The 11,985-nt window shown below is 30.2% G+C and overlaps 6 protein-coding genes across 14 annotated transcripts in view; 4 read left to right on the forward strand and 2 right to left on the reverse strand.

Moving 5' to 3' along the window:
- The window catches only part of LOC108685476 (zinc finger CCCH domain-containing protein 13-like), a 22,159-nt gene extending 17,868 nt beyond the window's left edge, over positions 1–4,291 (forward strand). For 6 of the 8 annotated variants that reach the window (XM_018190269.1, XM_018190268.1, XM_018190265.1 and 3 more), the window contains one exon: positions 4,193–4,291. In XM_018190269.1, coding sequence (XP_018045758.1) covers positions 4,193–4,251 — 59 coding nt within the window. In that variant the 3' untranslated portion in view covers positions 4,252–4,291. Of the gene's footprint in view, positions 1–80; positions 647–3,915; positions 3,992–4,192 lie in introns of those variants that run through there. The other 2 variants (XR_001931668.1, XM_018190270.1) reach the window with 2 other exon arrangements.
- A 63-nt stretch (positions 4,292–4,354) lies between these two features.
- Positions 4,355–5,018, forward strand: LOC108685377 (josephin-1). The gene is made up of 3 exons (XM_018190134.1): positions 4,355–4,407; positions 4,489–4,669; positions 4,764–5,018. Exons 1-3 carry the CDS (start codon positions 4,355–4,357, stop codon positions 5,016–5,018), a joined length of 489 nt encoding a protein of 162 aa, XP_018045623.1.
- An 839-nt stretch (positions 5,019–5,857) lies between these two features.
- Positions 5,858–8,425, reverse strand: LOC108685434 (probable cytosolic Fe-S cluster assembly factor CPIJ010948). Its single transcript, XM_018190215.1, has 8 exons — positions 8,356–8,425; positions 7,907–8,006; positions 7,744–7,836; positions 7,512–7,664; positions 6,967–7,237; positions 6,630–6,878; positions 6,170–6,547; positions 5,858–6,099 (listed from the first exon to the last, which is right to left on the reverse strand). The coding sequence occupies exons 2-8, from the start codon at positions 7,970–7,972 to the stop codon at positions 5,858–5,860; spliced, it is 1,452 nt and encodes a 483-aa protein (XP_018045704.1). The 5' UTR covers positions 7,973–8,006; positions 8,356–8,425.
- A 67-nt stretch (positions 8,426–8,492) lies between these two features.
- Positions 8,493–9,333, forward strand: LOC108685460 (dynein light chain 4, axonemal-like). Its single transcript, XM_018190246.1, has 2 exons — positions 8,493–8,614; positions 9,085–9,333. The coding sequence occupies exons 1-2, from the start codon at positions 8,555–8,557 to the stop codon at positions 9,331–9,333; spliced, it is 309 nt and encodes a 102-aa protein (XP_018045735.1). The 5' UTR covers positions 8,493–8,554.
- Positions 9,334–9,763: 430 nt separating this feature from the next.
- Positions 9,764–10,248, reverse strand: LOC108685461 (dynein light chain 4, axonemal-like). Its single transcript, XM_018190247.1, has 2 exons — positions 10,176–10,248; positions 9,764–10,103 (listed from the first exon to the last, which is right to left on the reverse strand). Exons 1-2 carry the CDS (start codon positions 10,239–10,241, stop codon positions 9,846–9,848), a joined length of 324 nt encoding a protein of 107 aa, XP_018045736.1. The 5' UTR covers positions 10,242–10,248; the 3' UTR covers positions 9,764–9,845.
- A 675-nt stretch (positions 10,249–10,923) lies between these two features.
- LOC108685429 (protein phosphatase methylesterase 1) overlaps positions 10,924–11,985 on the forward strand; it is a 2,585-nt gene continuing 1,523 nt past the window's right edge. The window contains exons 1-4 of one of the 2 annotated variants that reach the window (XM_018190208.1): positions 10,924–11,090; positions 11,202–11,384; positions 11,489–11,681; positions 11,748–11,857. In XM_018190208.1, coding sequence (XP_018045697.1) covers positions 11,308–11,384; positions 11,489–11,681; positions 11,748–11,857 — 380 coding nt within the window. In that variant the 5' untranslated portion in view covers positions 10,924–11,090; positions 11,202–11,307. Of the gene's footprint in view, positions 11,385–11,488; positions 11,682–11,747; positions 11,858–11,985 lie in introns of both variants that reach the window. The other variant, XM_018190207.1, reaches the window with a different exon arrangement.

The raw sequence follows: 11,985 nt of genomic DNA on the forward strand, positions 1-11,985 counted from the left end.
CATGTTATATATGTGTAATTAAAGCTTCTGTATATATTTATATTTTAATGCATAGACATATGTATGTGATAAAATTTCAGGATACGGACCATTTTGAAACGGTGGATATCTTTATACATTATCGAGAATATTTTATGAAGACAAAATCAATATATAATCTATTTTAATATTTGCTATATATTTGTGAGGACCTATTGGATAATATATTTTGTTACTTAGATATACATTTAAGATTTTACTGTATTAGAGAATGTAGAATGAAGCTATCCCAAATAGCACATAGCGTTTACAAAACGTTAACAAAGCACTAAAAAAATCGCTTTTTTTAACGTTTTACAAGCGCTGCTACTTGGGATATATTCACGATGTCAGAAATTGTTCCAAGATCTCAAACTGAGAAAGAGTTTGTCAATTGCATTGATCAATTAATCGAATTGTTCGAACGTGATTTATTAATTCCTTCTTCATCTAAGATTTCAGAGCAATTTCTAGCATCGGGAACATAAGGCTTTAGAATAAATATTATACTGGTTGGAAGAATTTATTCATAGGTTTGCGTTGTTTGAAATTTCCAAGAATTTTAGCATTTAAAAAGACGCAGATTGAGATAAACATATATTTGAGCGTTGAAGAGAGAGAGAGAGAGAGAGAGAGAGAGATAGAGAGAGAGAGAGAGAGAGAGAGAATGAAAATGTAAAAGGTGCAAGCAACACAAACAGAGCTATGATTTTGTGTAGGTTTACATGAGGTTTACACGAAACTCCCTATTGTTCTTATATTTCATGCAGGAATTTATAATTAGTAGGGGAAATTGGGTGAATTGTGCGCACCTAAGGGAAATTTATTGTCCTTGAATGATTTTCCAAGTTCAAAGTGATATAAATATGATATAGAAACATTTTTCTATCATTACATATCTTCATATCGAACAGATTTTTATTCAATAAAATTATATTTAATAAAAAAGAAGAAATGAAAAAGCGAAAAAATTTCTATCTCGGGTAATTGTGCGCATGGGTTGAATAATTGTGCGCAAAGCTAAAGTCGTAAGAAATGAATGAATTACGGAATGTTGACAAAGAAATCAGAAAATATATTGCGATATAAATATATATTAAATATATTTTAAATATGTATGCATATGTTAAGCAAAAACTAGTGTAATACTAATACACATAGACAAATAATAATGCAAAGAAAAAACGAAAAAATGAGTGCTCATATAGTATTATATATGGAAGATGGGTAATTGTGCGCACTTCAAAACGCTTGCGCACAGTCGCCGCGGCCTGACTCGATATGAAATACGATTACTTCAACATTTCTTACTAATTTAATAAATAATCTCAAAAGACGCACATAATAACATACTTTAATAATGTATGCAACTTTAATCAAACAAATTAAAAATACCAATTTTCTGACTGCTAAAATAACAAGAAAAGATGTGATTTTACTTTTTTGTATTTCTCTGGTTAACAACGTATTTATGTCGTATCTTTTGTAGTTATATCTTAAGAGGACGACCTGCGTAAAAATTTCACCACAGTCTTCATCCATTGGATGTTTTCATCCATTGGAAAAGTATTAAACCAGAATGCGCACAATTACCCGCTACTACATTTCCCCTACTTATTATGCATTCTGTAAATAAAATTGACAGGTTAGGGGCTCCGCACAATAAAAAGAACAGGGAACAGAAATGATATTCACTTTATTTAATTCCATCATGTTCATGTCTATTACATACTGAATGCGATGAGCGATGAGCGATATCTGAAGGGCGCATTCAATAGACACAACAGTTGAGTAAGCATTGCCATTGATGTATTCTTCTAGAGCTAAAATTCTGATTGGATGAGTTAAAAGAATATACCAATAATAGTAAGCAGTTACTCAACTGTTGAGTCTACTGAATACGCCCAATGAGTGCTCTGCTTTACTTCATCACGTGAGCAAAAGCAGGAGATTGATTCTGTTCTGTCTGATCTTGAAACGAGATGAAAATTACAAAAATGAAAAAATTTACTAGGTATTGACCAATGAAATTATCAATGTTCTAATATATTCGTTCATTTTTGTAATTTTCATCTCGTTTCAAGATACGGAATCGATCCCTAGAGCTTTCATTGGATATCGCTTGTGACTGATCGCTCATCGCATCACAACATGCTCCTACTTTCTCCAATCGTAGTTTCTACTCATTCAATCGCGCTCGTTAAGCTATAATAGTCTCACACACACACACTTTCCGTAACAGTAACGTAATCGTAACGTAGATTTTCGACTAATCATGTTGCTTGATTAGGCCATCCGTAATCGTAAAAATAAAGCAAATCGATTAGTCGAAACTCTTACTGTTACGAAAAATGTGGTTTAGTTTCCATTTTAAATCGGTGTAAGAAATTTACTAGATATAAACACAATAGAGATACCAACAGCGTCAGGTCTGTTTGCCCTGTTGTCAATGACAGAACGAAAGTCTACCAAATCGGAGGAGAGAACAGGCCTACGATTAAAAGGAGAAGCGCCCTGATATTTTTCTTTGTATTCGTCAATTGTTTACACCGGATTTGAATGTAAGAAAGAACCAACCAATTACAGTCGAATAGTTCCCTGTTACAGTCAAATGATAGAGGCATGTAGTTGATTGGTTCTTATTCTTTGTATCAATCATGAAAGTTTATCCCTAAGATGGAAAGTGAAAAGTGAAAATTTTAACTATTGAAGATAATGGAGAAATTTTTCACTTTTCACTTTTTATCCTAGGAAAAAAGTTTCATAATTGATACCCTGAGAGCCGGTTCCACCTTTTAGTAAATTTTACCAGTGAAGTAAATCTGGGAATCTGCGCGTGTGATTGGGTAATGTTGCTTATTCAACAGGAAAAATTTACCAAAAGATAGAACAACTGGCCCTGGGCCCCTATTCTTGAGCATATATGAATATGAAATTTTCGCATATGAAAATAAAAGTTTCAAGTCAATTGTGATTAGTTGATTGTACGGAATTGCTATTTTCGAATGCGATATTTGTTCAAGAATAGGGTCTCTCCGGTTTAAATTCTCCGTGAAAACTAAGCCTGTGATTAGCTTTAGAGGCTCCGCACAATAAAAGGAACGGAGAACAGAGAATAAAAATTTCAATCCTATCAGAAATCATGTATTGCTGAATACACAGTTTCTGATAGGTTAAAATTCTTATTCTCTGTTCCCTGTTCCTTTTATTGTGTGGAGCCCCTTAGAGTGAGTAGGAGCTAGGTAGGTAGGAATATGTTGAAGCATGTTGAAGTGAACAAACCTGTAGTGTTGTATCGACGATTATGGTAAATTGGTGCAATTGAGTGCAAATCGGTTTTCATATTCATTTTTAGTGTTAAATAATTTAATTCTTTTAAGGTTATGAGGTTATCACAAAAAATATGTAACTAAAAGAGTTAAATTATTTATTATCATTGAAAATATGAATGAATTAATTTGCTACGTTTGTTAAGGTATTAAGTAATTGGAAAATATCCAGTCTGAATCGAAACACTGCCAAGTTGAAGGAGTGTATCAGGTTTCTGTTTATGGAACAGTTTGGAATTGATCCATTGCTTCTGCACTGTTCTGCACTTTAGTGTACTTTCACTAACTACGACTGTGGCCTGTAGTTGTATCAATCGAGCGTTTTGAGAGTTCGTGACCACTAATTTTCTACGATTATCGTGTGTGCTTTTCGCCAAATCCAAATGACATGTAATGTATGTTTGGCGTGCTTTAATCATTATGATAGTTGAATAGTCGTGAGTTCTTAAAGTGCCGTTGATGATTCAAGTCCTGTAGTTTGCTGATGGTCATTCGTTGTTGAACACTATTGAATACATTTTTTAAAGGTTCTTTTAAAAAGCACCAGCAAATTAATCTTTGCTTTTAGACGGTGGGAAAACTATGTAGTTGCAATGGTTGCGAGCACGATTGATATGACTGGATCTATATACCATGAACGACAAGTAATTTGTTAATGTTATTATTTCATAAATTATTTTTATATCGCATTTATATTGTGTAGAAAACTCATCACATTATACACAATGCGAAGCATTGTGAATGGAATATTGATATTTAAAAATATTTTTACTATATTTGAAAAAAGTCTTTTTACTTACTTTGTTGTGTACTTATGTTATATAAAATTATAAATTGAAATATAGGTGAAGGAGCTGTGTGCATTACATGCGTTAAACAACTTGTTTCAAGAGCGTGGATTTAGCAAGCAAGAATTAGATCAAATTTGTTACAGTTTAAGTCCAGATGTATGGATTAATCCTCATAAATCTCTATTAGGTCTTGGCAATTATGATATTAATGTTATTATGGCTGCTCTTCAAAGAAGAGGACGCGAAGCTGTATGGTTCGACAAACGTAGGTTCGTAATCATTGATATCGTAAGAATATGACCATATAAATTACGATTATAAACGTTTATTAATTATTCCTTCTGCCTTAGAGATCCAAAGTGTCTTCGTTTAGACAACATCGAGGGTTTTATACTTAATGTCCCAACTGAATACAAACTAGGTTTTGTGCTACTTCCTTTGAAACGACGTCATTGGATCGCTTTAAAAAAGATACATGGTGCCTTTTATAATCTTGATTCAAAACTGGACTCGCCACAATTAATAGGAAAGGTTATTAAATAATATAATTAAATAAAATTTGTTAAAAAATATAAACATATTTTTATATATTTTGCAATATTAACTATATTTTTTTTTATATCAGGACAACGATTTACTCATATATCTAAAGGATCAGATAGATAGCAAGGAAAAGGAACTATTCCTTGTTGTTACTAGAGAAATTGATAGCAATCAAGGATGGTTAATAGATACATGTGAAAATCAAGATGACAATAACATGGATCATGATTCCATTCGATATATCGAGGATGGATACCCAGATATAGATTTGAAAAAATCCGAATCTAAAGAAATGAATGAAAATGAAGAATTCCTAGATAACAAAAATTCTAGATAATTGAAGCCACATGCAACATGTTCCACTCAATTATGTATTTATTCATTCTCTTGTTGCTAATTTCAGGAAGGGTAATTATAATTATTGCAAGAAAAGACTTGGGATTATATAAAAACAGAAAGAATACACAGAGAAAAATAAAGCAGATAATGGGAATTACATGTAATAATTCACTGAGCATGATTTGCAATGTTTTTAATCGTATTTATGTGTTAATACAAATGTGATATTTTTATCTATTTACTTTTATTTGAGAAGTTATTTATACATTGTGTACATTTCGTACTATTTATGACACATGCGTAACAACGCATTTTAAGAAATAATATATGTAAGATATATATAGTGTTGTATTCAAAATGAAAATATATTGCTTTATTAAAAGTTAACATATATAAGAAAAGAACTTGTATTTAAACAACAGCTACTTGTATGTGTATATCGTGATATTATTTATATGTGATAATCATATCTCTGTCGTTTTAAAAAGCTCTCTCTTGTATAAATAAATACACTTGTAATATGAAATTGTTATAATACATTTTAGGTACAATCATAACTTTTACACAATAAATACACTTGCAATTTTTTTTATAATGTAATTTTAATCCTGTATATAAGATGGTATTAAGAGTACACATTATTTATATTATATAAGAGCATAAAATTATTTATATCACATGGCATATATTTAAGTTATGACTTTAAGCATCAAATAATTAGAAATTATTTATTTTTATTATTGTACTGCATAAATAAAGAATCAATCAGCCAATGAACTTCTATACAAATATACATATTATATAAATAATGATAACATTGTTATAATATATATTAGATCACCACTTTATTGCAAGTGCTGTATTCATTTTTTGTATTTCGTGATACTGTGTATTGAAATATGCGTTAACTTTGTCTGTATGCTCTCCTCCTAGCCAAGTTTTATATAGGTTCTGTACCACTTTATTTTCTTCGGGTTTGCTTAATGGAAGTTTATGATACATAATTTCTAATGTCAACGCAAGTTCTCGAGGTTGAACGTTCCCATTGGGTCTTATTTGTGCTCCACCGTTTAAACAACCTAATAATAATAATTATATTAAATTTAGTTATTTGTATTGCTAAAACATTTTAAACAAAGCAATAATTACCACATGGACATGCCATAATTTCAACATAGTCATAAACGCATTTGCCTCTTTTCATTTTTTGAACTATGTTCTGTATATTTCGGAATCCATTAATAGTAGCGAACTTTAATAACACTTGATCATTTCTTTTCAATTCTGCCTCTTGAAAATCAGGATTTCTAAGATTTTTGAAATCCACTGTAACATTGTCCTCGTCAAAAAGATTCTTTGCTGCGTAACGAAAAATGAAATCTGCGTAACCACCTGATCCTGAGCCACTATGACCCCACAACTTATTTCCAATGTTTTCATTGCAAGACCCAAATGGTTGTTTAATTTCACCTTCGTCTATTTCGTTTAATACTAAACCATCTTCACTTAGCATCTGTTCCAATTCAACTGAAAAACCAAAAGTTGATATAATATTTATACTTAAATTTTAATAATTTTAAATTTAATGCAGAAATATGAATAAATATACTTGATGTTATGACACAGTCTACGTCTCTCGTCTTTCTTTGTTGATTGTAAAAATCTTCTCTGGAAGCTTCCAACTTCTTATCATAGCAGGGCATTACAGTTACATGATATATCTGTTCTGGTGACAGATTCATAACTTCAGCTAAGTGATACTTTACTAATGATCCCATAATTTGCTGAGGTGATTTTGTGATACTTATATATGGCAATATAAAATTTCCATGAGTTTTCTCAGCATAACATACCCAACCTATTAGAAATAAGAATATATTAGAAATAAAAATATATTATAAATCTCATAAATTGACTAATATCTATTTTTTTCATAAATATTTTACCTGGACATGAAGAAGACAACATTGGTAACTGATTTTTCATGCCCTCTTTACTGGCTTTATAACGTTCGACGAACTCTTTGGCAGCTTCTAATAAGACAAAATCGTCAGCCACTGTCATATCCAATACTGCATCAGCTCCCAATCGATAGAAAAATCCTGCTAGTTTATGGAGAGTTTGCTCAGGGGTAAGTTCATAGTGTTGTGCCAGTGACAACACTGGTTGCACTGATAGACTTACTATTATATATTTAGAATCTGTGCTTCCTACATTCTACAAAATGATATTAAAACAACATTTAAAATATAAAATAAATTAAGAATCTTAATAATTTTATATATCTCATTCAAGGATAAATATTGTAGATATAAATCTAAGGTTTATATTTATAAAAGAATCAGTAATAATTAGTGCTGTATATTTCTATACATTGCTATAGATATTTAAATACTTGATATTTTGTTTAATATATAAAATTTCTTTACTTTTGTATATAAATTAGAAAACTATAAAATATTTATACATTGTAGTAACATTTATTCTTTACCTGTTGAACTACTTTCTCTTGAAACACCCTAAGCAATTCTTCTCGACTTTGTTGAGTAACGAGCACACTTTCAGCAGATGTAATACAACCACTGCATGCTAAACAGTCTGCAAGTGTAATCTCAACTTTTTGTAATTTTTCTGGTTGTTCAATCTGTATAATAAAGCAAACTTTAATGAAAACTTTTATGTTAGAATTATACTTTGGCAAAATGAATGTTCTAGACATTTACTTCATTGAGCGAAAGGGCATTATCTGATTGTATTTTTATCTTTGCACCTGTTTTGCTTTTGTTTGCTTGCATTTCTATGGGTTTAATGCATTCCTGTAACAAATGTAATTTAAAATAATACATGAAAATTAGATCCAATACAGAATGATATTGATCATTATACCTGCGATGGAGTGATGAAATCATCCAGATTTGTAATTTGCAACGCTCCACTGAATCTTGATGCCATTTTTTCTAAATTTTACTTCTTTCCTAGATATTTTCTGTAAACAATTTATATAAAAGAAATTTACAAAAAATCTTTTCCTTTTATAAAGAAAATGTTTTTCAATTAAATAAATATTTATTTTTCAAGATCGTTAAAACTGTTTATACAATTGTAGATTATTTTTTATAAATTATAATTCATCGTGAAGATGAATGCAGCAAAAACAAAGCTTTCCAACGTTAGCTAATAAATATTAATGTCGAATTGAGATATTAACCTCTTTATTCTTGAAACATAAATGACTCACTAAATTTCATAATTTCTGTAATTCTTTATATAAATAAAGCGTCTATATCGCAATTCGACTACGTGCTAAAACTAAAAATAATGATAACAAAACATGCCTATATCCAAGAGATAAGAAATTCATTAAATTAGTACAACATAAATGTCAATAAATGTCTTCGTGACGGATAATTTATGATGGTGACAATGTGCTCCTCTGACTCACTGACCTGCGCCTGGGACACCGCAACCGTGCCATTGTATAAAGTATTCGTGTTAGCATTGTTAGAGGCGCGATTTGCTTATAAAATTGCAATAATGACCGAAGTGAGAAAGGACGACATTGTAAAAATTCTTCACACTTATCCGTTTTGTAGAGTAAGTAAAATGCACGTCGCATTTTATTATAATTTGTTGTATAACTTTCGCTGCGTAAATAGATGTAAAATATGACGTTTGATCAATACATACGGGAAGTATATCGACACTTCTGATTTAAAATCAAAATTACGCGCATTTTATTTAATTTCGAATGAATATCAATTTGTTTGTGTCTAATTTGATTCTATAATATATAAAAATATTAATATCTAAAAATTATTTTAAATATTATTATGTATTACTTAAAATTTATAAAAATTTGGAGAAATTATAATATTGTCATTGCAAAAATTATCCAGCTAGATCCAAATATATATACGTGTGTGTGTGTGTGTGTGTGTGTGTGTGTGTGTGTGTGTGTGTGTGTGTGTGTGTGTATATATATGAGTTGGGTAAATTACTGGAATCTTTTGGTAATATAAATTTCTTTAATAATGTATAATTTTTTTAATGATGTTTATTTACAGAAATGCGATATGTCCGACGAAATGAAACAGGAAGCGATGGAATTATGTGTAACTGCAGCAGAAAAATACGCAGACAATTATGAGAGCGTATCTCGAATGATTAAGGAGACAATGGATAAAAAATTCGGTGCATCATGGCACACTGTTGTTGGAGAAGGCTACGGTTTTGAAATAACTTATCAATTGAAACACCTTCTATATATGTATTGTGCTGGCAATTTGGCAATATGCATTTGGAAATCTGCATAGTGCAGTTTCGACATTTATTATAATTTATTTTATGTATTTGTGTGTATTTATGTGTTTATATAATGTATATATATGTGCTTGAATGTACATAAAAGTACTTTCATATGAATGTGTGAAGCATATGTAAGATAAACTGTTACAAGAGGAAGAATGTTTAATTGTAATATCTCAGTGTGGGTCCAACTGTGTGTTTAAATTAAATATTTTATACTCATAATTAAACATATTGGAAACACAAAACTAATGATGATAATCTGATAATCATTAAGATGTATCATATAAAATATAACAATTAAAATATAGAAATACTTTCTGGTACAGATTATATTTAAATTATTTATTTTTATTTAGAAAACAATTTAATATATGACAGTATGTGTAAAAATATATAAGATTCAATATTAAAGTACTTGTTTGTAAGAAGGTAATAATAATACATAACATATATTTAGAAAAATTCATATACATGACAGTATTTGAAAGTACATATTTATCTTTTGCATGTAAATTTATCAAAAACCTGTAACCGTCCTCCATACAAGAACTGCTACGTTACCTCCAATAAACATATATAATAGTGAATTCTCTTGATATGTAGTTGCACATGCATAAGCTTCCCCGACGACTACTTGAAATGGTGGACCAAATTTTTTATCCAGATTATCTTTGATCATGCGAGCTGCATGCTCATAATTCTCTGAATATTTTTCCACAGCAGTGACACAGGTTTCTATAGCTTCCTGCTTCATATCCTCTGGCATATCACTGTGCTAAAGAAAATTTCTGCAATAATTAAAATATCCTAATTGACTTGTGATATGTTACAAACAAAATCAATTTACCTTACATAATGGATATGTATGAATCATCGAAGTTGCAACTTCTTTCTTTATCTCTCCAGCCCACATTTTATAAAGATATCTGTTTAATTATTTTATTGTATACTCAGACATACAACAGTAAAAATTATATTGTGTTTTTAATATTCGATAGGATCCATATATTCAATATGATATATATCTGTTATTTATATACATATGACAAACAAATGAACATATAACATGTACACGTTATTGAAATTTTTCAAGAAAATGAATTGAGAATTTATAATTTTATGTACTTAACATATTTTATGTACATACATATGTGTATATATATATATTATATGTGTATATATATTAAAACTATATATATATTACGTAGTTTAATTTATAATAATTATTATAATATATATACATACACGAGTTTATTGATTTTTAATTGCGCCAAAAAATAAACAACTTTGATTAAAATGTATTAATTGTTATAAATAATAAATTTCGGTAGCTTAATAATAATATTAATCGGAAATTAATTAATTTTAAGATGTTATAAGCAAGAAAATAGTTTTAATATAGAAATTACATATTATTTTTTTAGAAATTGCTTTTAGAAATTGATTTTTTTTTCTCACAAATCGAAAGGTTATGATGTCTCTTCTTGATGAGTTTCGGGTCGTACTAAAATCGTGGGATTTTTAACGCGTTCCAAAACTCATGCAAAAATAGCGCTGCAATTTTTCCGCGAATACTTGTCGATGTTTGACATAATTCGAGAAAGCTCGGTGATACTCGAAAATAAATTAGTATTATCCGATTATCAAAGGATTATCAGAGGATCAAGGGCAACATTTAGGAGAAACAGAAAAGAAGAAAAGAAAAAAGAATAGGAAAAATCTGTTTCCGCCATTTGCGTGTCGATGATCGGTGTGCGATAGTGTGAGTTTCGCGTCCTCGACGTTCCTTTCGCCGGTAGATCCATTAACGTCATATATGTGTTTCACACTTTTTTTCTCGGTCATCTCCCTTACACGCACAACTGTGCATTAGCCAGTGCATTGCCGAGTGTTCCCTTTTGCATATATGACTGCAATAGAAAGTACGAAAGAGATCGTTCCCGACACGACGGTGTCATTAACGTCTGCGATACGTTAACATGTCTGCCCTTCAAAAGTCAGTTTTGAAATCCAGATTACCACCATCGGCCATCAATTTCTCTGCTTTGAACTCCAGGTTTGTGTTGACTTGTGAAATCGTATGAAAGTAGGATTTTTAATAAGTTACTGAATAAGTTGAAGGAAATTGCTATAAAATCATATACAAAAATTTTTTTAAAGACTTAGTAAGTCGAGGGGAGCTCAGCGAAGAAGAGACTACGAACCAGTACGATGGGATCCGTATTTTGATCATTCCAAGGATGTACCAGTGGGACAGAACACTTTTCATGTTTATATCAAGGGCACTGAGGGACCATTATTAGTTTTATTGCATGGCGGTGGTTATAGTGGTTTAACTTGGGCAGAACTCACAGTATGTATCATTTGTAGTTGCTAATAACATGTTGAGAAAGAGATTAATACGCATTATTAATTTTAGAAATCGATTATGACAATGGTATTATGTAGAGTCATGGCGATTGATCTTAGAGGTCATGGGGATACTCATACCACAGATGATGATGACTTGTCTGCAGATACTTTAGCATCGTGAGTAAAATGTACATTTTTTTTTAATCTTGCTTATATTTTTATTATTATAATAAGGTTGATTGTATTTTTTTAATCTATGTATTTTAATCTTCAAGTAAGAATAAATATATATAATATATATAAAT

Source organism: Atta colombica, unplaced genomic scaffold (assembly GCF_001594045.1).
Source record: "Atta colombica isolate Treedump-2 unplaced genomic scaffold, Acol1.0 scaffold153, whole genome shotgun sequence".
Classification (NCBI taxonomy): Eukaryota; Metazoa; Arthropoda; class Insecta; order Hymenoptera; family Formicidae; genus Atta; species Atta colombica.

Coding starts and splice junctions, on each gene's coding strand:
- LOC108685434 (XM_018190215.1), bottom strand. CDS start 7,972: ATGGCATCAAGATTCAGTGGAGCGTTGCAAATTACAAATCTGGATGAT. Junction 7,665..7,743: donor ATGCCCTTTCGCTCAATGAA/GTAAATGTCTAG, acceptor TTTATTATACAG/ATTGAACAACCAGAAAAATT. Junction 7,238..7,511: donor AAGAGAAAGTAGTTCAACAG/GTAAAGAATAAA, acceptor ATCATTTTGTAG/AATGTAGGAAGCACAGATTC.
- LOC108685377 (XM_018190134.1), top strand. CDS start 4,355: ATGGCTGCTCTTCAAAGAAGAGGACGCGAAGCTGTATGGTTCGACAAA. Junction 4,408..4,488: donor GTATGGTTCGACAAACGTAG/GTTCGTAATCAT, acceptor CTTCTGCCTTAG/AGATCCAAAGTGTCTTCGTT. Junction 4,670..4,763: donor CGCCACAATTAATAGGAAAG/GTTATTAAATAA, acceptor TTTTTATATCAG/GACAACGATTTACTCATATA.
- LOC108685460 (XM_018190246.1), top strand. CDS start 8,555: ATGACCGAAGTGAGAAAGGACGACATTGTAAAAATTCTTCACACTTAT. Junction 8,615..9,084: donor ACACTTATCCGTTTTGTAGA/GTAAGTAAAATG, acceptor GTTTATTTACAG/AAATGCGATATGTCCGACGA.
- LOC108685461 (XM_018190247.1), bottom strand. CDS start 10,241: ATGTGGGCTGGAGAGATAAAGAAAGAAGTTGCAACTTCGATGATTCAT. Junction 10,104..10,175: donor ATACATATCCATTATGTAAG/GTAAATTGATTT, acceptor AATTTTCTTTAG/CACAGTGATATGCCAGAGGA.